The 27916-nt window shown below is 60.1% G+C and overlaps 2 protein-coding genes across 2 annotated transcripts in view; both read right to left on the minus strand.

Moving 5' to 3' along the window:
• Positions 1–759: 759 nt before the first annotated feature.
• On the minus strand, positions 760–21582 carry SYT2 (synaptotagmin 2). The gene is made up of 9 exons (XM_030965739.1): positions 21536–21582; positions 6006–6188; positions 5699–5868; positions 4305–4421; positions 3920–4087; positions 3602–3769; positions 3094–3211; positions 1747–1880; positions 760–966 (listed from the first exon to the last, which is right to left on the minus strand). Exons 2-9 carry the CDS (start codon positions 6169–6171, stop codon positions 760–762), a joined length of 1248 nt encoding a protein of 415 aa, XP_030821599.1. The 5' UTR covers positions 6172–6188; positions 21536–21582.
• A 2767-nt stretch (positions 21583–24349) lies between these two features.
• NAV1 (neuron navigator 1) overlaps positions 24350–27916 on the minus strand; it is a 74527-nt gene continuing 70960 nt past the window's right edge. The window contains 1 exon segment of the mRNA XM_030965683.1: positions 24350–27913. Coding sequence (XP_030821543.1) covers positions 27818–27913 — 96 coding nt within the window. The 3' untranslated portion in view covers positions 24350–27817.

Here is a 27916-nt window from a genome sequence, read left to right on the forward strand (position 1 = left end):
GTGGGGGACAGATGCAAATCACGCAGTGCTGCCCCTCTGGGGACAAAACAGAGGTTGTGGTGCTGCTGGTGGTGGTGATCCACACAGTGCTGCTGGTGCATCCACATGTCACCCTGTGTCTCCTTGGAGCAGCCCTCCTGAGGCGCCCTGTGCCCAGACTGGCCTCCACAGCTCCTGCTGCAACACTGAGGTCCCCACCACCACAGCAGGATCCATGGCCCTTGCAAGCCTCTCCTCAGAGAACCCAAACCTGGAGCTGGCCAGGGGCACTCAGCCTGCCTTGGGGAGGGCCAGGGGGAGGCACCTGGGTCTCTTCAGAGGGTCTTCTGCACCATTTTTCTGTCTCACTGCTGGTCATGCCCCAGTCAAGCACAGTGGGTCTGGTCATCTCGCACCATCAGGCTCCAGCATCACCTTCATGCAACGTTCCATGGTTCCCCACGTGATCCCAAGGGCAGGATGGTGGCAGCAATGCTGCAGGCTGGTGACACAGCTGCTGGGGAAGGTCCCAGGTGTGCTGTTGGCTTTGCACTGGGAAGGGATGGCGAGCAGAGGCGATGGGACATGCAGCAGAAGGGAGCGATGCTGAAGAACAAAAAGAACCATCCATGTCTTTAACCTCTTCCCCTGGAAGCTATTGGGACTGCCTGGATACCCTTCCAGAGGCATCGAAGGGCATTTCAGCTTGGAACAGAACAAAAACCAAAAGGAAGGTTGCAGAACTGAGGTATCAGTAGCTCTGGGTGAGCTGTCCGCAGACTATTTGTTCTTGCCGAGAGCTGCGTCCACCTCCTCCTCCGGCTTGAGCGAGTGCCACTGCGCGATGGGCCGCCGCGGGTTGGCCAGCATGTCGGACCAGTGCCGCAGCTCCGTGCCCGTCGAGTTCAAGCCCGTGAAGATCTTGCCGATGGCCTCGTTCTTCCCCAGCTTGTCGTAGTCCAGCACTGTGATGACCACTTGCACTTTCTAAAGGAGGAAACCTTGTTTAGAGGGGTGGGAAGGTGCGGTGGCCGTGACAGCTCCATAGCCCCAGGGTGCCCCCAAGCATGAGCCCCAAGAAGAAGCAATGAAAATCTCTAACAAGTGCGAGGAAAACATTCTTAAATCATCTCTTTAAGATAGTGAACTTCCCCTTTTAGGATCCAAACTGCTGCTGGATGTTTTATCTGAGAAAATCTCAGTTTTCTTGTATCAGATTTTACTCTAGCTACATTTGGCCCATTTCAGGGCAGGGCCCCCTCCCTGCTTCCCTCATGTCCTTCTCTGAGGAGTGCAGAGCCTAGTGGGGACCCAGCTCATCCTGAGCTGATTCACCTGGGAAAGGTCACCAACATGTGCTGTGGGGCTGGGCAAGAGCTGTGGGCTACTGGGCAGGGGCAAGGGGCACGTGCAGGGACTTGCACAGGACATGGAGGGACAGAAGGCCGTGGCCAAGAGTCCAAAATGGCCCCAGGACAACCCTGTTATGCTTAGGGTGAGCACTGTAGGATCAGGAGCAGAGGAAAGCCCAATTTCAGCTGTGATCTGTGTTGGGGTTCATCTCCCATGGGCGCTGCCCAGCCTCCCCCCTCTGCCCCCACACCAGCTGCCCTCAGCATCAGCCCAGGCCCCAGATGAGGCTGGAAGAATCTCCTGGGTGACCAGACCAGGAGCTCAGCAGGAGCATCTCAGGCTGTTGGGAAGGCTGGGATGAGGGCTCAGGCAGCTTTAGGATGTCTTCCATCCCAGGGGAGTCATCAAACAAACCTGTATCTGCTCAAAGGGGATCTCAAAGCTGAAGGACTCATTGAAGTAGGGGTTCAGGGTCTTCTTCTTGACTGTGGTCTTCTTCTTCTTCAACCTCTTGCCATTCTGCAGCAGGTGGATCTTCACGTAGGGATCTGGGGGTCAGGATGGGGCATTAGCCAGGGCTGAGGTGCCCTGGGAGTACCACTGAGGTACCTCCTGGTCCCAGGAGACATCTCAACCCAGGGTGAGGGAAAGACTGCCCTGAGTAAAGACAGTCTGAGGTTTGTGGATGGATGCCAAAGACAAAATGATTGGGCTGGAGAAGGTTTGTGGGAGCAGCTGGCCAAGGGATGGAGCTCTTCTGCATTCAGCAGAACTGGGGAAGGGTCTGGAGAGTCAGGAGAGTGAGGAGAGGCTGAAGGAGCTGGGGAGCTCAGCCTGGAGAAAAGGAGGCTTGGGGGGACCTTCTCATTCTCCACAACTCCCTGACAGGAGGGGGCAGCCAGGGGAGGTTGGGCTCTGCTCCCATGGAACAAGGGACAGGAAAAGAGGAAACAGCCTCAAGTAGAGACAGGAGAAGTTCAGGTTGGACATCAGGAAGAATTTGTTTATGGAAAGGATGTTCAGGCACTGGAACTGCCCAGAGTGGTGGTGGAGTCCCCATCCTTGGAGCTGCCCAAGCAATGCCTGGACATGGCACTCAGTGCTGTGGTCTGGGTGACAAGGTGGGGACCAGGCACAAGTTGAACTTGATGGTCCTGGAGGTCTTTTCCAACAGTAATGATTCTGGGATTCTGTGCTGTGGGCCCGTTGTAGGAAGGCAGGGGACAGCAGAGTGACAACTCGCCTGTCTGGTGAGTGACATTGGGTGGGCTCTGGCCTGACCCCTGTTTCTGGAGCAGGAAAGCCCAGAATAAAGCTGAATCCTTCCAGCCATGCAGGTACTGCTCTTGTCGTGGTTAAAGCACGTCTGGAGTGAGCTGAGGACCCCTGGGCACAGAGCTGAGCCCCAGAATGGGGCTGGGAAGGCACTTTAAGCACAAAACATGATGGCAACCAAGGTCCCCAGCCATGAAGTCAAGGAGGAGGAGGACCAGGAGCAAATGGCAGAGGACATTTTCACCACCCAGGTCCTGCAGCATCCTGGGGGGCCAAATTCGAAGGGTCCTTCCCAAGAGTCAGGGATGCATCCCATGCCCATCTCCCCTCACCCCTCAGCCAGACCTGGGGCTGCGTCCAAGGCATGAGGAGGCCCTGGGGGCTTTCCCAAGCTCTGCCAGACAGGAGGCCCCAGAGTCCTTTCCCACAGAGGATGCTGAGAGCCCCCAGCAGGGCAGGGGGAGGCTGCCCCTGAGCAACACCCACCTGAGAGGCCCCCAACATCCATCTTCTTCAGGTTCTTGGCCTCCAGGATGCAGACAGTGAGCTTCCCAGCCGTGGGCACGTACCGCAGGGAGATGCAGATGTCTCCCAGCTTCTCTGGCTGCCAAGCAGAGCAAGGAGGGGAGATCAAAGCCTCACCAGTGCCTGGGACTCCAGTGGTTGGACACAATCACACATGCAGGTCCCCCCAAACCCTGCTCAGTCCAGGCACAAGCTGGCACGCTATGCACCAACACAAGGGTTTGATCACCGGGTCCAGGACAAGCTAGGCCCAGCACAGCACTCAAGATATTTTATAGTCTTGATTTTTTTGTTGTAGAAACATTTTCACACAGAGGAACAACAGGTCAGATCCCAGTAATGACTGCCAGGATGTTCACGGTACCCTGGTGGGACCCCACAGTGATCGGGACCCTGAAAGCAGAGTTCACCCCATGGCCAGCCCCCATCCCAGGCCCCAGCCAGGGGTTCAGCTGTTAGCTGCTCTCACCTCCTCCTTCTCTCCACTCTGCAGGTCCCGCCACTCCTCGATGGGCTGGCCCAGGTCCACTGTGTTCATGGGCACCTTCACCTCCCCGATGATGTCGTGCTTGGAGAAGCGATCGAAGTCGTAGATGGCCATCACCAGCGTCTTCCCACCCAGCTCCTGGTAGGGCACCTGCACACAAAGGGACAGCAACCAGGCTGCAAGGGGGACCCTGAGCCAGGACCTCTTGTGCTCCTGGAAGGGAGAGTCAGCACATAGGACTGCTACAGCCAGGGGAAAGACTGGAGGGGGAGACATCCTTGTTATGGATGCAGGGCTCACCTTGAAGGTGAAGGTCTCATTGAAGGCAGGGTTGAGGGTCTTCTTCTGCACTTTGGTCTCGTACTTTTTCTTCTTGTCAGGGAGCAGGAACACCTTGACATAGGGGTCTGAGGTGCCACCCATGTCCAAAGCTGGCAGTTCAGCAGCTTGGAGGATCCCCACTGTGAGCTGGAAGGGCAGAGGAGTCCTCAGTGAGACAGCCCAGCCATGCCCTGCAGCTGCCAAGGGCTCATCTCCAGTCCAGCATGGGGCAGGACTTCCTCTGACACAGCACCCAGCTCCTCCTTCCCTCCTGTGCCTCCCAGGTCCAGCACAGACCTGTCCTCCTCTCAACTCCCCCCCAGGCAAACCCCACTCCTCAGCTGAGCCCCAGCCCCTCCATCACCTGGTTTGCCTGGAAATCATAGTCCAGTGAGAACTGCAGCTTGCCCAGGTTCTCTGGCTCCTTCTCCTCTTCCTCACCTTCCCCCTCTGTCAGACCCGTCTCTGCATCATCGTCGTCCTGTTGGTCCTGCAATGGCAGCCAGGTCCAGCTCAGCAGGACAGACACAGCCCAGCAGCCCCAGCCCCACAGCCCTGGGCACCTCAGCACCCCAACCCTCCTGGTGTCCCAACAGCCAGGATCTTCCCACCCGCGTGCTGGGGACAGGAAGCACAGACAGAGCAGTTTGGGGTGGCACTGGGGGTGGCACTGGGGGTGGCACAGCCACGCAGCTCCCAGGGAGGCCCAGGTGCTCAAAATGACAGGGGAACTGCCAGGGGTGCCAGGACAAGGAATTCACTGCAGTGGAGGGAGGTTTGCTGCTTGCAGGTCCTGTGCCCCCAGCCCATGCTTGGAGGAGCACTACAGCCAGAGCTAAGGGCTTGTCAGGGCCATTTCCAGGCTTTGTAGGCTCAGAAATAGATCGTCCCCAGGAAATCCACCCCTCTTCCTGCCTCTCCAAGCACAGTCCATGGGGTGGGAGTCCCAGCTCCTTGCCCTCTCTTTGATGTGTCCCCAGTCCCCCAGCCCACCCAGAGGCAGATGATGAAGGAGGCTCATGGTGACACTTACGTGGAGGGTGTCCCCGAGCAGAGGCAGCCACGGCAGGACAGCGAGGGCACCGTGGGCAAAGAGAGACACAGACACTGAGTTACAGAGACACTGAGTTACACAGACACTGTAGGACCTGGCAGGGTGGGGGATCAGGGCTTGTGCCACCGGGGGAATCCCACCTCACACCTGCCCTCTCTCCTGCTCCAGCCCTGTCCGCATGCCCACGGTGCCCACATGGCTCTGAAGAGCAGGAACAGATACTCAAATTCTCCCACCCCCACCCAAATGGCCATGGGTCAAGGCCATTGAAATGGCTGGGGTGGCCCCAAGCCTGTGGGTACCAAAGCCTGCCTTGGGCTGGCCACCAGGATGAGTTACCAGCACCTGCCATTTCACCACAGACATTTTGGGGATCCCAAACTGCCCGGTGTTCTGGCCTGGTGGGCCTCCCCTCTCAGCTAAAGGCTCTGAGAAATTAGTCTGACCCAGAGGGATGTAGGATTAAATCAACATTTCCTGGCTCAGGTGAAGCATTGGCAGGCCCAGGCCAGCTTGAGCCTGCTCCATCTAGGCCACCAGACACTGGAAGAGGACAGTGCTGCTGTCCCAGGCCCTGGCTCCACAGTCCCATCCCGGGGTCCTGGTGGCTCCATCCCAATCTGCTGCCTGGTCTATGAATGCCCTGACACAGTCCATAACTCAGCCAGAGGGGCTGTTGGCCAAGCAGCCCAGAAGGACATCACCTGGTTGCCTGACTTCATATCCTTCATGTTCATGGCATTCTTCATGCCTTTGCCCTTCTCCTTCTTGTTCTTCTTCTTCTTGCAGCAGCACTTCTTGCAGATGCAGAAGCAGCAGGTGAGGATGAGGAGTCCGGCCACGACAGCGATGGCGATGAGGGCCCAGGGTGGCACTGTGGGCAAAGGTCATGTCCTGGTCAGCCCTGCAGCTCCCTCCCAGCCACCCAAAACCTTCTTCCACAGCTTCTACTGGGACCAGTGCGGTGGGGAGGCCATCAGGAGGGTAACACCTGGGAAAGGAGCTACTCACAGGGGATCTTGTTGAGCTCATTCATGAACTTGTCCCTCAGCTTGGTGAACATGTCCTCCTTGCTCTCGCCCGGCCCCGCAGCCTCCGTGGAGTTCTCCATGGTGCTCATGGGCAGCGTGCTGGCCGTGGCCTCCGGGGCCATCATGGACGCTTGCTTGAAGGTCATGGTGGGCCAGGGGCTCCCTGGAACACATCACCCACTGGTCACACATCCCTGCTGCCCCCAGTCCTGCTCAGGGTCCCCAGGACAGCACCTGCAGCAGGGCTGCACCAGGACACCTCATCTTCTGCTAGGGGGGCACAGACCCAATGGCTGTGAGAGGTCACCTGGATCCCTCACAAGCCGTGGGAAGCCCAGCTGGCCTCTGGGTTTCCTGGTCCTTGACATCTCCAAAGCCACTGGGAGCATCACCCAGCCCTGCATCAATGATGGTGCCAGCTCTGAGCCTCCTGGGGACAATGGGGACACTCCTGGGAGGAGTTCACCTGCCAAGGTCCCTTGACATGAGGGGAAGGAGTTTGCATCCCCAGGAGAGAATGAGATCAGTTGGGACAAACCCAGCCCTCCCATCTCCTCCTTTTCTCAGGCAGGGACCCCAGGCATGGGGCACCCACAGGGACCCAGTGCTGGTGTGGGATCTCAGGACTTGCTCCCAGCCCCAGGGTAGCTTCCAAGTCTGGGAACAGCAGCAAAACAGCAACAACAGACAGAACAAGAGGACACAGTCTCAAACTGTGCCAAGGGAGATGCAGACTAGAATTAAGGAGGAAGTTTTTCACAGAAAGAGTGATCAAATACTGGAATCATCTTCCCAGGGAGCTGGTGGAGTCACCATCCCTCGATGTGTTTAAAAAAAGACTGGATCTGGCACTTGGTTCCATGATCTAGTTGAGGTGTTAGAAGATGGGTTGGACTCGATGATCTTAAAGGTCTCTTCCAACCTAGAAATTCTGTGAAAACTGCTCTTCCCCAGGGAGCTTTGGCAGGGCACGTTTTGAGGATGGATGGAAGCAGGGAAGAGCTGGCTCTACACAGCAGTGGCAGGTTCAGTGCGCAGGTCAGTGGGTCAACTCACATGTCACAGGTACCATGTCCTGGGTGCCACCCTCCCAACCCCACAGGGCTCCCCTGGCCAGCTCTGCTCCTCCATGGAGCCAGGGAAGGGGTTCAGGTCACAAACAGCCCAACAGGCTCTGCACCCCCTCCCCAGCCCAGCTGGGTCTGAGCACCTGCCAAGGATGGGGACAGCCATCGTCCTGTAAATGTGGCTTTGACTCCTGCAGGCAAACCTCATACAAAGTACCCCCAGAACCCCAGCTCCAGCCCCAAAGGGCCTCCACAACCCCATCAGAAAGCAGCTTGCAAGAGAAGAGCAAAGCAAGGAAGAATGCCAGGGAATGCACAGTGCCAGTGGGGATAAGGAGAACACGAGGCTCTCCAGCAGGGGAAGCAGAGACAGCACGATCACAGATAACCCAGGAAGGAGTTTCTGGGGGCAGCTGAGCTGTGGCTTGAGTGCACCTCCTTCCTTGCATCTCTTCTTTCCTCCTCACCTTCAAGAAGCCTCGCAGCCAGAGCATCTCCCCTGAGCCCAGCTGCTCCTCTGCCTTTCCTGCAGAACTTGGGAAGGAGTGCTCTCACCTCAAAAAAGGCAGCCAGAGAGACCTGGGGCTGTTGCTGCCCCAAAGTGACACTGCTGTGTGTCTCCAGCCACCTCGCAGGTGAATCAAGCACCGAATTACCCAGAGTGTGGCTCCACCCCTGGACACCTTCCTCCTGCACCACTGCTCTGGGAGAACGTGGTGTGGGGGCCTAGGGGGGCCCCCCATGAGGCAGAGGCAGTCCTTCACACAACAAAATGTGATTATGTGACTCCCACCTAGACAAGGTCCCTGCTGCAGCTTTGTCACCCTTGGCCACAGTCACCTTCCCACCCCACCAAGGGGCTGTCACAGCCCAAACACCATCATCAGCATCACCTAGCCCTGAAACCTGGCACTGGGGGGCTGGAGCAGGAGGCTGGAGGTCCCCCATAACCCCCACATCCTTCTTGGGATGAACCAGGAGCTGCTGCATTTAACCCCTGTGTTGGGGAAGATGAAACAGGAAAGCCTTATAAATATGATTGTCTGGCTAAAGATTTTGAGAATATGGAAACTATAAGTGAGATTGAAATGAAAGCAAGCTTTGAGATCCCTCAGTTACTGAACAACTGGAAAACAATGGTGTGGCCAGCTGAAGGTAATCCCTTTTGATGGAACATCACCCTCTGCTTGCAGACAGCTCCAAGGGTCAGAGCAGACCCTACAGCTTGGCAGAAGGGGCCAAAGAGGAGTTTTTAGGGTTTAAAATGTAACACAGTATGGTAATGTAATGATTCTTATAGGCTGTATGTAAATGTATAGGATTTGTATCTTGTACTAGATTGGTTAGTGAGAATCAGAATATTCAGCACAGAAGAAGATTTATGGTATTGTAATGGGAACCTCACTCTCTTACGCTCTTACCCTTTTACTCCCTTGCTCTCTTACCCTCTCATCCTCTCTCCCCCTCTCTTCTCTCAGTCCTGCTCCAGCTGTGGCTGGCAGCTCCCAGCAGGGCCCTGCACCCAGGCCCTTTGCAATAAATCCCAAGTTCCAAGCCCTGGCTGCAGAGATCTCTCATCTCCGTCTGTCCCCACTGTCCTACCAACGCACCTACACCTCTACCCAACTGAGGGTTATTTGATCTTGAGGGCCTCAAAGGTTCCCCAAAGCTTCCAGCAGCTGAGGAGACCTGGATGTGTGTCTGGGTCTGTCCCCACCACTCCAGGTGTTTGTCCCCATCACTACCCATGTGCACCAGGGTGGGTAGAAGGAGAGCCAGGATTTGGAAACCAGAGGCTGCTGGGGGTAACCTCGGAGTGCTGTTTCCTGCCCACTCAGTCTGGGGCAGGGGTCCTGGCTCTGCCCTGCTCCAAGGGACAAAGGAGTGGGGTCCAGGCCACTGACACCCTGCAAGGTCCCCAGAAAACAGGAGGTGGGGGACCCCAGGGCTGCACCTCACAACAACACACCCCAAGGCACCTGCTCTGCACCCAAACCTGCCACACAAGGTGGGCAGCACCCAGAGGGGGCACCTGGCTGAGCTGCCTCTTCTCCCTCGGGTGCTCAGGCCAGCACTGCCCGGGGGGATCCAGCAGGGCCCCGCTGCTATCTGGGACAGGATGATCTCGATGATCTCGGTGCTGCTCGGCAGCACGGAGCCATCAGCCAGGGACTGGTGCAGTGGGGAGTGCCCAGCACCCGCAGGCCCGGCAGCCCAGGGGTGCCACAGGTGGGCAGGGGCAGAGCCAGACCTGCCGGGGCTGTCTGTGCACTGCGAGCATACAGGGGTGAGCATCAGTGTGCAAGGGCCGGTGCATTGCATGGGGAGTGTGTGTGTGTGTGTGTGTGTGTGTGTGTGTGTGTGTGTGCACGCACACGGGGAGTATCTGTGTGTGCATGGGGAGTGTCTGTGTGTGTGCATGGGGGTGTCTGTGTGTGTGCGTGGGGAGTGTCTGTGTGTGTGCGAGTGTCTGTGTGTGTGCACGGGGAGTGTCTGTGTGTGTGCACTGGGAGTGTCTGTGTGTGCTGTGAGTGTCTGTGTGTGTGTTTGTGCGCTGTGCACTGGGAGTGTCTGTGTGTGTGTGAGTGTCTGTGTGTGTGCACTGGGAGTGTCTGTGCGTGTGCACTGGGAGTGTCTGTGTGTGTGCGAGTGTCTGTGTGTGTGCACGGGGAGTGTCTGTGTGTGTGCATGAGGAGTGTCTGTGCGTGTGCATGGGGAGTGTCTGTGTGTGTGCGAGTGTCTGTGTGTGTGCACGGGGAGTGTCTGTGTGTGTGCATGGGGAGTGTCTGTGCGTGTGCACGGGGAGTGTCTGTGCGTGTGCACGGGGAGTGTCTGTGTGTGTGCATGAGAAGTGTCTCTGTGTGTGCACGGGGAGTGTCTGTGTGTGTGCATGGGGAGTGTCTGTGCGTGTGCACTGGGAGTGTCTGCGCGTGTGCACTGGGAGTGTCTGTGTGTGTGCGAGTGTCTGTGTGTGTGCACGGGGAGTGTCTGTGTGTGTGCATGGGGAGTGTCTGTGTGTGTGCACAGAGAATGTCTGTGTGTGTGCACGGGGAGTGTCTGTGTGTGTGCATGGGGGTGTGTCTGTGTGCGTGCACATGGGAAGTGTCTGTGCGTGGCTGCACACGGGGGGAAATGGACGTGCTGGCGTGGCCATGCACTTGTGCAACCAGGTGTGCATGGGACATGCAAATGTGTGAAGGTGTGGATGCTTGTGCAAGGTGTGTGCACAGGGTATGGGAGTGTGTGTGTGTGTGTGTGTGTGTGTGTGTGTGTGTTAACGTGCACAGGGGGGGTGTGTGTGTAAAAGCACACAGGGTATGAGTGTGTTTCTTTCTGTGTGTGTGTGTGTGTGTGTGTGTGTGTGTGTGTGTGTGTGTGTGTAAAAGTGCATCAGGCATTATGAGTGCATGTGTGTGTGTGTGTGTATGTAAACATGCACATGGTATGCAAATGCTCGTGTACAGTGTATGTGTGTGAATACTTGTGCTCAGCCGTGTGCCCGTGGCCGTGCACAGGTGTGAGCACACCTGCCCGGGCTGTGTGTGTGTGCCCGGGGCTGTGTGTGAGTGCACACACAGGCAGTGCACACACAGGCAGTGCGTGCCCGGGGCTGTCCCCGGGGCTGTCCCCGGGCCATGCACACCCGCCCGGGCTGTGTCGCCTGTCCCCTCGGTCAGGGTCCGTGCGGCTGTGCCAGCACCCAGTCCTGTGTGTGCGTGTGCCCACCCGTGCGAGGCAGTGCCCGCAGCCCGTGCAAGGCTTGCACACACCCGCACAGCCCCGAGTGCCAGCTGGGTGCCAGGGGGGCTGTGGGGCACAGATGCAGCCCAGACCCTTATCCAGGCAACTGCTGCTTCGGGGGCTGCTGCGGGAACTCTGCCCGGGGCTGGGGGCTGCAGGCAGCATCAGGCCTCGCTGGAGGGGCTGCTTTTGAACCGGGCAACCTAATTAGCATCACTAATTGCTCTCCTGTGGTGCTCAGCGGGCGCTGGCAGAGCTGAGGCCCGGGGGTACCTGCGGGCGCCAGGCAATGGAGGCCCTGTTGCTGCTCCCCTCAGCCGAGCGCCCCACAGGCCCTGCCATGGGGCGGGAGCTGATCCTGCCCTTCAGGCGGGGGCACCAGGCTTTGATCTGCCTCGGCATGGGCAGGGCAGGGCAGGGCAGTGCCGTGGGGCAGCCGGGGAGGGACGGGAGGCTGGGAGGGCAGGGAGGGGGGCAGCCTGTGGGGCACGGAGAGCAGCCAGCGGGGCACTGTGATCTTCGGGATCTTCCCTCAGCTCCAGGTCCCATCTTGGAGATGTCCCCTCAGCTCCAGGTCCCAGTCCCCACGGTGCCTCACTGCCACACCCCGTGTCCCCAGCAGGCACAAGCGGGCAGCCCAACCCTCAGCTGTGGGGGCAGAGCTGCTGCCAGCCCAGGGCTCGGATTCTCAGGGGTGGGGGCCCGTGCCGGCCGCCTGTCCCAGTCCCAGCCCCTTCCCCGGCAGCGGGCGGGGGCCGTGCGGGCACGGCTGCGGCACTGCATTGCAGTCCTGCTCCGGCTCTGCTGCCTGCTTGGTTTTTTTTTTTTTTTTCCATTCCTTTTGCAATTTTTTCCCCTCCTCTTTGCAAGTTGCGGCAGCCGCTGGCGAGGAGCCGAGGGCCGGCGGTGCGGGTGGGAAGGGAGCTCGGCCCCCGCAACCCCCACCGCACCCCCGAACCCCGCTGGGCTGCCCCTGCCGAGGACTCGCTGCTGTTCTTCAAGTTTTTTCTTTATTCCTGCCTGGTTTGGAGTTGGTTCCTGCCAACCCCCACTGCTCCCGTCCCCCCCGACCCAGCCAAGATCGCAGGTTATGGACATAAAGAAAATATGAGGGTTATAATTAACCATTTCTATCAGTCCTTGGCCGAAGAACAAGCGGGGGTTAAGGCATCATGAATAAATTCTGGCTAGAAAGGGACCCCTTGCTGCCACGCTGGTCCCTGGGGATCCCCCAGCCCCTCCGTGGGGTGCAGCACCCATCAGGGGAGGGTGACGGGAATGGTAGGACTCACTTCACCCCTCCTCCCACAAAAAGCCCCACAGGAGCTCCCCATGGAGCAGGACAGGCTTCAGCTCGGCAGCTGCTGCAGAGACCCACAGGGGCAGCGGGTGGGGAGGGTGGCACATCACCCATGCACCTCCATTACACTGCCCCTGCGGTGTGGGGTCCCCACAGCCCCCCAGCTGCCACCTGTGCCCCCACAGGGCTTTATCTTGCTCCGTGTTGCTCCAACCCCTCAGTGTGTAACCCTGAACCCCACAAACCCATGACCCTCACAGAGCATTTCTCCCCTAATGCACCCCCCTGCAGCCCCCAATGCTTCATCCTGCACCCCTCAGTGCAGCACCCCAAATCCACCACTGCAGCACCCCCACCCCCAGAGTGCATCCCATACCCTGTGCCTGCAGCACTTCCCAGACCCCCTGACCTATCACCCCAGCCCCGCTTTGTGCATGCACCTGCATGCTGCACCACCCTCAGAGCCCCTAAAGCCCTTCTGCACCCCACACTGTGTTACCCTGTGCCCCTCGGGCAGTGTCCCCCAGCTGCAAACGTCTGGCCCAGGACCCGCCGGGGCTGGATCCAGCGAGCTCCCTCCAGGCCCAGCCCCCAGAATGGCCCCAGGTGTCCGTCCCCCTTCCCCGCGGTGAAGCTGATGCTGAGCCCCGAGAAACTGCACTGAGCTCCAATCCAGCCCTTCCTGGTGCAAACCTCCCTGGCTCCATCGCTGGTTTTAGGGAGCAGAGGGGGTGGGGGTGTCCACCCCCCCCGCACACATTCCATTTGCTGCATTCCCTTTGCCGGCACCACCCCAAGGTCTGGCGGGATGCAAATCCCAGGCTGGAGCCGGCGATCCCATCCCCATCCATCCCCAGGGCATCCCCTGTGTACAGAAAAGCAGTTTAGACACTGAAAAATCCCCTTCCTGAGCCCTTCATTCCTCCTCCTCCTCCTCCTCCATCAAAAACCCCATCCCAGGGACCACCTCCCTATGCTGCTGCAGCACCTGGCACTAAAAAGGGGATTTGGGGTTTCTCCAGAGCTGGGTATCCCCTGCCCCAGCAGTAGCTCCCTGTCTGGGTGGGATGGGGAAGGATGGAGGGGGGAGTCACTGGCTGGGGGGCTTTGAGGATCTCTCTTCAGCCAGGATGCTCTGCCAAGGACCAGACCCGGGGTGAGAATCTGGGGGTGCACAGAAGGACAGGGATGTCCCTGGACAGCTCAGTCCCCATCAGGGTGAGGCTTTGGGGGAATCCAGCCGCTCCTCTGCAGGGACAGCAGGAACCTCTCGTCTCCAGGAAGGTGAAGGCCGCGGGGATGATGGAGAGCAGGAACGGCAACAAATGAGGATTAATGAGGCTGAGGCAGCAATTAGCAGCAGCGGCGCTGACCCAGCATGGGCTGGGTGTGGGCGGGCACGGGGGGGTTCCCAGCTCCGGCCCCCCCAGCCCGGAGGGATGTCCCAGGGAGACCCCGACCTGGGGGAGGCTCGTTAGCTAAGGAAGGGCAGCCGTGGGCCCAGAGGGATGAGTTATTGCTCCTTTAGGGGCTGGCAAAGCCAGGTCTGAGCTGTCCTGCTGGGACAGGGATGTGGAAACCCCCCCAGACCTCCACAAACGAGGAGCTGAGCCCAAAACTGTGCTGCAGTGTGCCAGGGCTTGGGCTTGGATGATCATGAATGAAAATCCCGAGCCAGTTTCAAGGTAAGACCTCTCCCACCCCAAAGCCAGCGGGAAGCCTGGGCCCTACAGAGCCTGCACAACCCTGGGGACAAGCAGAGATCCCAGAGTACAGCTGGGATTCTTGGCAGTGCCCTATCTGGATTTTGATGGAAGCAGGTGTTTTACCTCTGGGGCCAGGAGCTGGAGGGGGAGATCCCATCCCTGCTGGAGCCATGGCACAGTGCCTGGGCATCCCTGGGTGGGCACAGCTGCTCCCCAGCACTCCCACCAGCCTGAGTGGGACACGGAGGGGACACGCTGGGCCCGAGGTTCAGCTCACAGCAGTGAGACAGGAGACTCTAATTAAGGCAAAACCATGACTTGGCTTCTAATGGTCATTTAATTGACAGAGCAATCCCGGGCAAGGGATGTGTGAAAGCACCAGACCAAAGGACCAGGGAGGAGGGAGGGGAGGGGGTGCTGGGTGGGGAGATGCTGCAGGACCCTGCTGCAAAGGGACTCTGCAACAGCCCAGCAAGCTGTGGAATCTCATCCCTGCTCCCCTTCCCCAGCCCCAGCGCAATGCTACAGGAGCTGCATCTGCAGTGCCACATCAGACCCTCAGCACCCAGCATGGTGGAGCAGCTCCCAGGGCTTGGGGAGCACTTTCCCCCAGAATCCCCCCACATTCCCACCCTGATCCACTGTGGGGGAGTCTCTGCTCCCCCAGCTCCACATTTTTACAGCTGAGGGGTGTGATGGGGTGAGGATACTCTGGTAGCAAGTGGCACCACAGGACCTGAGCTGCTGAGACATCACCCTCACAGGGGCACATGTTCCTGTCCCCAAACCCATGTAGGAGCAGGTGCTGCTGGCCAGACACCCCCACTCTCCAAGGGAAACTGAGGCACAGCATGGGAAGCAGCATCCTGAGAGAGGAAACCCCTGAGCAGGGCTGAAGCTCAGCATTCCCCCAGCTCTGAGTGGGCCAGGGACAGCCACCAGACCTCACCGGGACCCCCAGCACTGCTCCCCATCCTGCAGGCTCCAGTAGCATCTCTGGATGGGACCAGAGCTGGCCAGCACCCCCCTCCCAGCAGGGCACACTCCACTCATGGCCTCATCAGCTCCCTAATTAAAACTAATGACTTGCTGGGGTTCAGCAGCCCCAGGCTCTTCCCCAGGGATGAGGAATCCAAGGAGGGCACCCCACTGCCCAGCCCGGGATCCGTTCCTGCCTCACTGCCCACAGCTGGAATCTGGGCTCCTCATTATGGAGCCCCTGGCCTCAAGGAAGAAAACTCAGCCCCTGGCTCATAAGGGGGAGCTTGTAAAATAAAAAAATTAAAACTGATGGTGGTTTTTCAGCCAGAGCGGATCTGTGTTACTCACAGCAAACCCAAGCGAGGTCTAGCAGGAAATGCGGCCTTAAGGCAGCCTTTGTCCATCATCTGGGCTCCAGATTGATGGCTGCTGGTGTTCCCAAGCCAAACCATCAGCTCCTGCTGCCAGGAGTCTCCCACTGGATGGACACCTAAAGGTCAGTGTCGGGAAGGGATGATCCCCCCCTGCCCTGCTCTCTCCTGTGCATCTCCTCCTGCAAAGCACCCCCCAGCCAACACCCACCAGGTATTGGGGAGCTTCTCAGCAATGGCAGGGCCCCCCAGAGCATTGTGACTCAGGGAGATGGCAGGTTTGTCCCTATCCAGGGACACCTCCCTGCATGGGCACCACTGCTGGCACCCACCAGCACCAGGGTGCCCAGTGAGGCAACTCAGGGATTTTCTGTGCCTTTGCCTCTAAAATCAGAACAGCAATGAGGAGAAATGGGAGACGAGGGCAGTGACAGCCCACGATGCCAGCACCTACATCAGAGGAGAGAAGGACCCACTGCTGGGCACTCAGAGCCCTGCCTGGCACCCAGAGGTGCTGATGCCCCAAAGCCCACTTTTTCTAGAGGGCCTGGCTCTGCTTTGCAGCTGCCCCAGAAAGGAAGGGCAGGAGGGAGCTGAGCTGGGACTGGTGCAGGAGCCGGGGCAGGCGCTGCCACAGCCACTGCCACCTGAAATTTGGATGCCAACAGCAAAGGGACTGATGAGCACCTTGTCCCCCTCTCCACTGTGGCTCTCTGCTTCCCACTGTCTCTCATCACTGCTGCACTGCTCTCTCATCCCACAGGAATGCTGCAGAGGCTGCAGGCACCATTCACCACCAGCACTTCCTCCAGAGGGTTTTGGCTCATGCCATGTGCCACCATGGCACAGGCAGAAAAGGCAGCTGGGGATGCTGGACACCACATCCTGACCTGTGGGGACACAGCTGTTGCCAAGGCCAGCAGGGCATATGGAACATCCCACATGGCACTGACCACTGCCACAGCCAACCACCAGGCTCACCCCAACCCCAGGCAGCACACGCAGTCCACCCTTGGCACACAGAGCCATGAGTGGCCAAAGAAGCCTCCCAGAAAACAGGTTCCAGGTGCTGGCAGAGCCCAGCCCACTCCCCAGCTCTGTGATGCCACGGCAGCAGTGCCTTGCTCTGAAGGCAACACGAGAGCAGCTAAATAGGGCACCAGATGGTGATGGGCTGAGCTGCCCTGGCACTCTGGAGCCACCACAGAGCCAAGAGCTCCGAGTTCTGCCCTCCCGGGTGGGCACCATGCTGTTGGCACCATGGCCACACTGCCAGCACTCCCGGCCATGGCTCTGTGCCACGCTGATGGCTCCAGATCAGCAGGGGAGGAGAGCAAAGGAGCCAGGTCAGCTCCTGGGGAAGAGCCAGGAGCAGCTCCAGGAGCAGGGCGAGCCGCGGAGATCGATCCCAGACGGAGCAGGGAGGGCACGCCCCGTGTGCTCCCAGCTCAGAGCATGGCTGAACCAGCAGGCACAAGCCACCAGGGGCCATTTCCAGGGGGAAGCTCCAGGGAGATCACAGCTCCCAGCCAAGCACGGTGTTCCTGGTGTTAGAATCCAGGAAACCATCTCCCATCCCCGGGGAGGTCCCAGCAATGCTCATCCCCCTCCTCCTTGTCAGCCTGGGCTCAGTCCCCCAGGACTGGATCCTGTGGGAGCAACGCTGGTGCTGCCTGCCCAGCTCCAAGGCACGGAGAGCCCAGGGGCAGGGTAGAGCTCTGTGCCCCCAGGGCCTCCCAGCCTTGTGGCATTTGGGGTGGCAAAGGGAATGGAGGAAGCACAATGATGGGATCAGCAAGGACACAGCACCACAGCAGCCCAGGGGATTTTGTTGTGGCACAAAGACCCCACCAAGGCCAGGACACAGGACTGAGTTCCATGAATAAACCTTGTGCAGATGGAGAAATGTCACTGGGAGAGCTGAGGCACAGCTGGGATGATGAGCACCGCCCCTGAACACCACAGCGGGGTCATCTGTCCCTGCCCAGCCCCTCTGAACTGCATCCCTGTGTGACTCCAAGTGTTCTGTCAGCACAAGCACAGCAGCACACACTTTCAGGGCTGCACAGAGGAGCTGCTCCACCAGTGCATCCTGGAGAAGGTTGTTCCTCCCCTGGAAAAGCCAGATGCAAAGCACCCTGGTTCCTGAACTGGTGTTGGTGGTCACCATCCCTTCCAAGGGTCCCCCATGGCCAGGCCCACACCACTCCACCAGGAGGTCTCTGCTGGGCTCTCCTGTGGCACAGAGCAGTGGCAGAGCTGGCACAGCCCCACACAGCACCAGGCAGGGGCTGTGCCAGGCTGCTGGCACTGGTGCCACCATGCTGCACAGGCAGAATGGGCATCCAGGCACTAACCCAGCTCTGCCAGGCTTCATCTCCTGGAGAAAACCCTGGGACGCCCCTAGGAACAGAGCAAGACAGCAACAGAGCCCACAGGGAGCTTGTAAATCCACGCATGGCTCTGAAATTTGGGGTTGTTTTCTTCCTTGAATCGTCTGCTCGAGGCCGGTGGGAGCTGTGGTGCCACTTGGGGTTCCCCAGAACCAGCAGCCCTCATTCCCAGCATGTCCCCAGGGACACCCTGTGTCCTGCAGGAGAAGGTAGGAGGCATCTCCCTGGGACGATGCTGAGCAGTCTGGAGGCTGATCCCACCTCCATGGTGTTTTGGTGGAATTGCTGTGGTGTGAGGCACCACATGAGGCTCACAGGAGTCAGGGATGCCTCATCCCATGCCAGCACTGCCAGAATGTCAGCTGCCAGATCATCTCTGCTGAGCCCAAACCAGCCTGGCACACAGGCACCCTCTGCTGCTCAGACACTCCCAGTGCCCATGGCCTGGCCCCAGAGCAGCTCCCCAGGTTCCTGGCAGCAGGACAGTCTCCCCAGAGCTGAGTCCTGAGTCCACCAGCTCAGCCCAGACCCAGGGCTTGGACTACCCCATCACATCCCACAGCCCCCACCTACACCAGCACCACAAGCACCCACTTTGCTCCTGGTCTCCCCATATCCCCAGGGATGCACAAACCCAGAGTCCACATCTGCTGCACCCTGAAGGGCTGGGAACAGCTGGGGAGCATGAAACACCTCGGATTAATTAAACACACCAGCTTTCCTTAAGATGCACAAGGAGGAGGACACCCTGTCAGTGCCAGAAGTACCTTCCAGGCCAGTGGGGCCACAGCCAGTGGGGATGGGTTTGGTGCAACACTCAGATGAATTCCTGTGTGGGGGAGTGGGATGTGGCTCCAGACAGCAGGAATTTGGCACAGCCCAGCGCTGCCAGAGCTGGCTGCAGTCACCCCTCCCAAAGCACCAGCACCAGCAGAACCACCCTGGGGGAACAGGGAGCTCTGCCAGACTCTGACTGCTGACCAGCAGCTAAATTCAGGGACAACACAATTCCTACTCCAAACACCAGATCTGATGAAACATCACAACTTCCAGCAGGCAGGAGGCAATGGAGCAGGTGGTCCCACTGGGATGTGGCAGCCCCCAAAGTCAGCAGGAGACACCAGGATCCCACACCCCAGGGCTGACAGGAATGGGCCAGCACCATCCCCAGCAGCAGGATTACACCAGAGTGGGGCATTCAGATTCCAGACGCACGCTGCCTAATTTACGGTTTAATTAATAAATGGGGAATTATGCCAAGTTTATCCAATACTTTTGGACGCGTGATGTTATCAAAATCCCATTACTGATGAAGGAAGGCATGAAGAGCAAAATTAGCTTTGGCATCTGAAACAGTTCAGTCAATGCGATAACACAATTATTAGGGCTAATAATCAAAGAGCGCTTTGGGGAGCGCAGGCTCAGGCAGGAGCTGAGCTGAGGGCATGAGCTGGGGAAGAGCCTGGTGCTCACCCAGGAGGGAAAGGCCGACCACAGCCAAGGGCAAAAGCTTTTTGCTGATTGCACTTCCCGGTGGCTCCAGATAACTGGCACAGGGAAGGTGCTGGTGGCCACCAGGCTGAGGAGGAGCACGGCCGGGCACAGTGCCGAGCTGCACTGCCGAGAGCAGGGAATTAAAAAATCCAGGATTTTAAACCAGTGGGCACTGGGTCCCATCTGTACACTGGGCATTGATCCTGCTGGAGGACATCACGGCTGCCAGCTCGCAGCTCTCTGCGCAGCCCGGGGAAGGAGAAATTCCAGTCGTAATGAGGAGCCGCAGTCATCCGGCTCCTAGAGCTGGGACTCTGCCAAAACCATGGTGAACTGGAGGAAGGGCCTGCGGGGGAGTGGGAGTCCCGGCTCACTTCAGTGGCCTCGAGCTCCAGCCCAGTGACCATCCCTGGGGCTTATGGAGCAGGAGGCAGCTCCCATGGGAGCAGTCAGCAGCAATGCCACAGTGGCTGTGTTTGGAAATCCCTTTGCCATGGCTATATAGTATATATCCATCTACATGTATATACAGGGTCTGTATGACTGTATTTGTGTGTTCTCCCTCCTCTGGGCCCGGGGGTGCTGTGGGCAGTGGGGTGCAGAGCCAGCAGGCAGTGCCACGGGTGCTGCTCAGCGCCGCTGCCACGCCGGGCTCAGGCAGCCAGGGACGCGTCCTCGCCCTGCAGAATCGGGGGCACCAGGGCTTCAGGCTGGCTCCCGGCAAGCAGGGCAGGGGTGCTCACCAGGGGAGGCCAGGCAAGGTGCCAGGGGATTGGGCAAGGTCAGACCCATTCCTGCACTACTCCCATAAGCAAGGAGGAGACATGGCATCACTCCGAAGGCGCTCGGGTTTGGGGGCACGGGGGTGCCGTGCTGGGCTGTGCTGCTCTCGAGCAGCACAGGTGACTCCCACTGCCACTGCTGGCCTCGATGACCTTGGGTGTATCACCTCCCCCTTGACGTCTCACTCCACCTGCACACAGACCACCGCGAACCGCACTTTCTCCCACCCAAACCCTGCGGCCAAAAGCACCCGCATGCAGCGCAGCGAGGGCGAAGAGCGCCGGGGATGCCCCAGGGGTGCCCCGGGGGTCCGGCAGCCCCGGCAGCGTGCGGCCGAGGCACTGTGCTAGCGAGCAATAATGCAGCAGGCTGGAGACTCCTGCCGGTGGCTGCGCTGCCGCTCGGTGCGTGCAGGAGTAACACCGCTGCTGCAGCAGCTCGCGTACCAGCCAGCCTGCGCTCAGGACTGAAGTTTTGCTGCAGCAGAGGAGCAGGCGGGGAGTCCAGCAGCGCCCTGCAGCTCCACAGCGCAAGAGGCTGTGCTGTCGGACACTCTGCAGTGGGTGACACCCGCAGCACCCCGGCCGCTCTCTCTCGGAGGACAGAAGAGCGCTGCGCCAAGGAGCGCCCGTGCAGAGAGAAACACAGAGGCGCTGATACAGTTGGAGACCACGAAGCAATGGGTGACACAGACTTGTGTCCCCCCCCTCTCTGTGCCACAGTCACCTTGCAACGCTGCCTGTCCCCTGCGCAATTTGCAGAGCTCCTTTGGGATCACTCTTTAAAACTAGGCTGAGGGGAGCACGATGTGCTGAGCACAGCAAGGGCTGCGGCACCCCAGTGTGACATCCCCGGCGCCGGACCGAGCCCTCTGCACGGCTGCACCCTGACGGCACCCAGCCAGCGCGGGGAGTGCTGGAGGATCCCGGAGGTGGTGTAGCCACGGCGGGGGAATCCAGACGGAGGGTCTGCCTGGAGCTGGCTCCGGGCCAGGCCGCTACGAAGAAGCCGTCAGTGCAGCGGGGCTTGTAGCTGCCCACGCTGGGGCCACGCCGCTCCCCGGGTTCCCAGCACCAGGGTGGGTTCCCCGCAATGCTGCGGGAACAGCCCCGCGCCCCCGCCATCCCAGACCAGCACCCCAAGGGCACCCATTGTCGGGCATCCGCAGGGATGAGGAGCTGGAGCATCCCGCAGCGCCCAGAGGGCACCTTTGACCCGGCGGCACCGCGCGGCATCCTCGGGGCAGCCCCGCATTCCCAGGGGGTCTCACGCTTTCGGGAGGGTCCCCACGCCCCTGGGTGCTCCCCGCCAGCTCCGCAGCCTCCTGTACCACTCGCCGCCCCCCTCTCCATCCCCCCAGGCTCTGTCCCCAGCCGCCTTCTGGGCACAGCCCCCCACGGGCAGCCTCCGGGCGCTGGGCAGCTCTGGGACTCGTGTCCCGGGATGGGTTCCCGGGAAAAGCTCAGGTCCCTGCCCTGCTCCCGGCACCAGGACACGGCGAGCTGCACTACCCGGTGCCCACGGCGAGTACTCCATCCCACCCCACGGGAGACGATCGCACCTCGGGGGGCGGCGCCGGGACGGGCTCTGCGAGAGCTCGGGCAGCCCCGTCCTCAGAGTCCGCGCCGCTGCGGCACCGGGGAAACTTCGGCGGGAGTGCGGGCGGGCACTTACCGGCCGGGGCGGGAGCGGTGCGGTGCGGTCGGTGCGGTGCGGTCCGGGAGAGCAGCGCTCGGCGCGGGGCGGGCGGGAGGGGAGCGGTCGGTGCGGTCGGTGCCGGGCGGGCGGCGGGACCTGCGCGGCGCTGCGGCAGCCCCGGCCCCTCCGGGCTCGCGTGCGGCGGCTCCGCGAGGCTCCTCCCGCCACCGGGAGGCCCCGCCCGCGGCCCCGCCCGCACCTCGGCCCGCCCGGCCCCCCCGGGCGCGCACCGGGGCTCGAGCGGGAGCGGCACCGCCCGCGGGCGTCCGGGCACCGGCACCGGGGACCCCATCGGGCCAGCTCATGCCTGTCACAGGGCACCGCATGGGGCCGCCTCCCATTGGGCACCGGGCACCGGGAAACCCCCACTGGGGTCACCTCACACCGGGCTCTTCACATCAGCACCGAGCACGGGCACTGGGCACAGGCGCCCCGCGTCGGGGTCACCTCACACAGAGCACTGGCACCTGGCACTGACACCAGGGACTGCCAGCAGGCACCTCATACCGGGCACTAATACTGGGCACCAGCACCAAACACTTCACGTCCATCACCTCGCACTGGTCCCTTCCCACCAGTGACCTTGCCCAGATCGCCACCCGCCGGTCACCCCCCACTGCTGCCACCGCCACCACACGGACCTGCCACGTCCCTGCTGCGGCCACAGGAGAGAGATGCTGGAGGCAGCAGTGGTGGTGGCACCTCCATCGTGCCTTCCCCCAGATCCAGAGGGCTCCTGGAAACCCAGGTTTGTTTTTAGAGCCAAAACATCATGAAAAAGCTTATGGGATACAAGCGAGGAGCCCAGGTGGGGAGCAGAGGGCACTGGGGGGACAGTTTTGGCCCTGCTGTGGGATCCCCTTCCCATCAGCGGAGTCTCCAATGGGAAAAGGGAGCCCTTGGACACTCCTTACTCCCCATGCATGAGCCAGGGACAGAGACCCTGTGGGTTCACCCCAAACCACCCCAGCTGAGGGTCTGCTACCCCCATTCCAGCAGCCCCTGGTCCCAGTGTTGCAGCCAGAGCACCTGAACTACACAGGGAGGGGACAGGCTGCTCCAGGAGAGGTGGTGCCTGGAGCAGGGAGAGCGTCCCGAGGTCCCAGCCCAGCTGGGAGCTGCATCACCCAAAACCTCTACACACCCTAGGTTTGCTGCAGCAAAACCCCCTCCCAGGCTTGCACCAGCCCCCGACAGCACCGCAGAGCCAGGCAGGAGCTCCCACCGGATACCGGGGGCAGGGGAAGGCCCCTGCATGGGACCATATCCCCACTGCAGCACCCAGGCGTGCTGGTTGCCCGAACCGAACCCTGCCCATTACTCTTGAAAAGGGCGGATGAGTGTTCCCAAACGCTGGACTCTGTCTGAAATGGAAGCGCCAGCATCAGCCCCGTGTGGTCCCTCTGCATCCCCACCCTCCATAGCTCGGACAGATTCCTCTGGCTCTGCGCCGTGGCAATTCCCGTAGTCACGATGTGTGGGACCCTTGTGCCGCTCCCCTGCCTCCTCTCCTGCCTGCTCTGCTGCCTGCACAGGGCTCGGAGTCAGCACAGGTCGGGGTGCACGCACTGGGCACATCTCTGCGGGCGAGGGGCCGGGTGTCACCAAACCGGTCCCACTCTCCGTGTCCGGGGCCGCACCCAACGTACCGAACTCGTGTGAACTCGCCCTGCGGGAGGAGCGGGAGCCGACGGGAAGAGCCCTCTCCTGGCCCTGGATCCGCCACTGCAGCCTCTTACAGCTCATCGCCATCCCGTCATTAATTAACGGCTCCTGAAGCATCTGTCCGTGCTCCAGCATCGCTCTCCGGAGGGGAGAAAACAGATTTGGAGACGCCGCGGGAAGAGCGGGCTCTCCCTGCCTGCTTCAGCCTCCAGCCGTGCTGTGCTGCAGGCAGAGCAACTGGATTTGCACAAGAGACACCGTCCCACCTCTGTCCCCCTGTACTGATGTGGCATCTGTCACCATCGTGTCCTTTCAAATGGGAGATCAGATCAGACCTGGTGAGGCAAAAGGGGCCCTGGGAACGCCCACTCACCCCGAGCCCTCCTCCCCCTGGCTCACTCAGGCAGGACCCGTCTCTCCTGCCCCAGGAAAGGGACCTCCTGCTTCCCATGTTCTGAACTGCCAAGATTCCAAATCAGGAGTTTTTGCCCACCCCAGACTTTACAGGAGTGTGACCTCGGGAGAGAGGTCCCCAGTCTCCAAAACTGTTCCCAGCATCCTGCAAAACAGCCAAGATTTCAACCCAGGAGCGTTTCTACTCAGGCTTCCTTCCCATATTTTGCAGAAAAGCAACTACCAAGGACAGGGGTAGATGCTTTGAGGGTTTGAGCCCCTCTGCTCTGGAGACAGGCTAGGAGAGATGGGGGATACTCAGCCTGGAGAGAAGGCCCTGGGGAGCACTTAGAGCCCCTTCCAGTCCCTCTCCCTTCCAAGAGAGCTGGAGAGGGACTTTGGACAAGGGCCTGGAGGGACAGGACAAGGGGGAATGGCTTCAAACTGCCAGAGGGCAAGGTTAGATGGAATACTGGGGAGGAATTCTTGGCTGTGAGGGATGTGAGGCCCTAGCTCAGGCTGCCCAGAGAAGCTGTGGCCACCCCATCCCTGGAAATGCTCAAGGCCAGGGACTTGGAGCAACCTGGGATAGTGCAAGGTGTCCCTTCCACTGAGATGAGGTTTAAGGTCCCTTACCCAACCATCACGATTCTGTGATGTGTACAACTGCCCTCCCCTCTGCCACACAGGGCCAGAGCCACAGACACAGGACCAGGAGCCGATAGTACAGGAGATCACTTTATTGAATCCAATGGTGTTAGACAGACGACTGAGAAGAGACATGCCAGTTGGTGCGGGCAGTGTGGGCAGCAGGAGCTGACTTGGTGCAGGGCTGGATTTGTTTCTGTCTTTTCAGAATATCTTCAAGCCTTTTCCTGGCTTCCTTTTATGTTTCCTTTAAAATTTCTTTGAAGTAAAAACAACTAATCGTGGAAAGAGTCCAGATGGTGTTTGTTTGTTCCCTATGATTGTTCCCGCAGCTATATACAATGTGGGGCTGGGTCTCAACATCAGGTATAAAATGGAGTGAGTTTACAAACGTGGAGGGTGCAAGGAAAAAGCAAAAACAGACAGGCGTGAGTAGAAATCTGGACCAAAATCTTAAAGAGAAATTTAAAAAGTGCTATAAAACCCCTCGGCAGGAATACCATGCAGTTAAGAAACACAAAACCCAGTCAATTACACAGATAATCTAGAACAGGAATTTGTCCATTTCATCTTTTATTTAATTAAAAAAAGGTTGTTTGTGTTTATTAGAAAAAAGCTAAAATTGTAAGGTTCAGGCCACCAGGCAGCAGCAGCTCGAGGGGGCAGGAGGGTGAAGCATTGGCATCACCCACCCCCAGCCCCTCAGGGGGACTCCCAGGGACCATGGGCACCTTTGGGAGCAACTGGCACCTCTGGAGGTGGCAGATACCCTTGTGGGGTGATGGGCACCTTTGGGAACAGCAGGCACCTTTTGGGACAACAGGCACCTTTGGGAGTGGTGGGCACCCTTGGAGGTGGCAGGAGTTAAAGCAATCCTTGGACCCTTTCCCTGGGGACAGAGGGGCTCAGCCCACAGCCAGGGGTTGGCCCCAGACAGCTGCCAGCCTTGGGGACAGGAGGTGCTTGGTGTAAGCCAGGAGGAATCCACCAGGACCTGGCCCCTCCGGCCAGGTAACCCCAGCCAAGCCCCACACCAGCTGATCCCAGGGGCTGCTGGCACAGCCCTTCTCCTTCCCCTGGAGATTCCTCCTGGATCACACCCCATGGGCCGCTCACCTCCAGCTGCCGGGGCCAAGGGGATGGCACGAGGGGCAGCCCCAGCCTGGGGAGGAACGGGGCAAACCTGCAGGACACAGGCCAGGGGATGCTCAGCGGTGGGGGACGGCTACAGTTTGGTCCAGGTTTAGGTGGCTCCTGGAGGAGTCAGAAAAGAAAGCTCAGGCAAGGCTGCCCCTCCTCCCATGGGACTCCTCAGGGCACCTGGGCACAGGGCAGCCCCCAAAGGTGCATCAGTCCCTTCCCTCCCTGGGCACCAGAGTCCCAAGGAGGGTGCGAGGGGCTGGAGGGAACAGCTGCGTCCCCATTGCAGACCTCGAGTGGCTGCTGGGCCGGAGTCTCATACAATCAGAAAAGAAGTCAGCACAGCACAGTCATCACAGAGTACAAAAAAAACCCAAAACCAGGGACAAGGCGCAGGGCCGGGCCCCCCCAACCCACACAGGGCGTTCCACGACGGATCTATGTACAGCGAGTCCTCGACAGGAGAGAAGGCGAACAGAAAGCCCTAACGCCCAAGCCAGCATGGGGAAGAGATCCCGGAGATCCCCGCGGGGAAGGGCCGGGCTGGCTGGCCCCGAGGCAGCAGGAGGCTGTCGGACAGACGGAGGAGTGGGAGGAGTGAGCACCATGGGGCGGCGAGGCGGCCAAGAGCACCGAGGGCAGAGGGGGCGGCAGCCTCCGGGGGCACTGCGGGAAATGCCCGTTCCAGAGGGGTGTGAGGGGTCCCTGAAGGCCACACCAGCTGCAGCACAGGGGGCTGAGGCTGCCCAGTCCCCAGCCTGGCAGAGTTTGGGGACAGGGTGGGCTCAGGTGATCTGGCCCTGGGGTCACCTCTCCTCATGTGTCTCTCCAGGGTCCCAGAAGAATGTGGGGGCTGACCTGGAGGGCAGCAGGGAGGAGGGGGCCCCCAGAGCCTAAGTGGGCACAGGATGGGAGTGCAGACCTACAGGGCACCCCACAGCCATGGCTGGGGACAGGCCAGCAAGAGTGCTGTAGGCAGCAGTCCCAGCACCTTCATTCCATCCAGCCAAGCTGGCTTTGGGGACAGAGGATACTGGAGCAGGCTGTGACTGCATTGTCCCAAGCCCCACGTGCCCCCTTCCTGCATGGCCAGAGATTAAGGCACCACGGCAGCACCGGGGCCGACCCTCTCCCTGGAGTCTGGCATTTTGACAATGCAGGATAAGGCCAGGAGGACACATGGCAGCCCCAGGTGCCCCCAGAGCACCAACACAGACCCTGCCAGGCTACAGGAAGGCACAAGGCCAGGGGGAGCAGGCAGCGTTGGGAACAACCCCAGGCTCACTGACCCACAGCCCCAGGCCGGGCAGCACCAAGGGGATGAGAGGTTGGTTGGGGCCCCCTCCACCAAGGGGGCAGGGATGGCATCCAGCTGCTCAGGGATGGGGCAGCAGCAGCAGCCTCCCCATGCCCCTGTACCTCGGGGAGGGGATGCTCTGTGGCATCCCAGCCTGGTGGGAGACACCGTCCCAGTGCCCTGTGCCTTGGAGGAGGAGGGAGTTGCCAAGTGAGGGGCTGCTCTGGGAGCCTCCTGCTGCCACCTGCCTCCACACTGGCCTCCAAGTCCCACCTCAGCCAATCTGTGCAGCCCCAGGAGGTGGGTTCAGGGACTGGAGATCATCCAGTGAGCACCAGTTTTGTGACAGAGGTGGTTTGAGTGGTGAAACCAACAGCTGCAAAAGAAACCAAAGGGGAAGGACACTGCTGCCAGGGAAGCAGTAGGCACCAGGCCACAGGCTCCAGGCCAGGAAAGCGAAGTACCAGAACAAAAAAAGGGACCAAAGCAAAGTCTGGACTCGGCCAAAGGAAAAGGGGAAGGGGGAACCAAAATAAAATAAGAAAAGCAGGGTTCTTGGGCTGTCCTGGTCACAGCGGCTGTCACACAGGTGGAACAGGGAATGCACAGAGAGCAGCCAGAGCCGTGCTCCCCTTGGCTGGCACGGGGTGGGAGCTCCACAGTGGAGGCTCCCGTGGCTCTGCCAGCGGGCACAGAAGGAGCCAGACCCCCTCGTGCCCACGTGCTCATCCTGCAGCCCCAGCTCCTCCCGTGCCCCCAGCTGTGGCTCAGGTGGCTCCTGCAGGGTCCCTGCCCCATGCAGGGCCTTCCTGCAGCTCCTGGGGGCAGAGCTCAGCCTCAGGGTCACCTTGGTCCCAAAGCCCAAGAGTTTGCAATAGAGACAGAAAAAACCAAGAAGAGAAACCAGGATTCTCCTACCCCCAGGGCTGGGAGGGGAGATGGTAACTCGTGCTCTTTCACGGATGAGCCGAGTTTCCCCAGGCTCCACCAGGACACGCCAGAGCCCTGCTCTTCTCCTCTCCGCTTGCTCGCCAGCCCCACGCTCCTGGATGCCAAAGGAAAAGGAGAGCAGCCCAGCAGCAGCTCCCCTCCACCTGGGCTGGCACATCTGGGCCTCACAGAGTCGACTGCAGGTCGGGGTCCACCATGGTCTCACGGTCTGGAGACTCAATGTAGTTGGCAGCTTCCTGGAGCTTCAGCAGCATGGCCATCTG

Source organism: Camarhynchus parvulus, chromosome 26 (assembly GCF_901933205.1).
Source record: "Camarhynchus parvulus chromosome 26, STF_HiC, whole genome shotgun sequence".
NCBI classification, from domain to species: domain Eukaryota; kingdom Metazoa; phylum Chordata; class Aves; order Passeriformes; family Thraupidae; genus Camarhynchus; species Camarhynchus parvulus.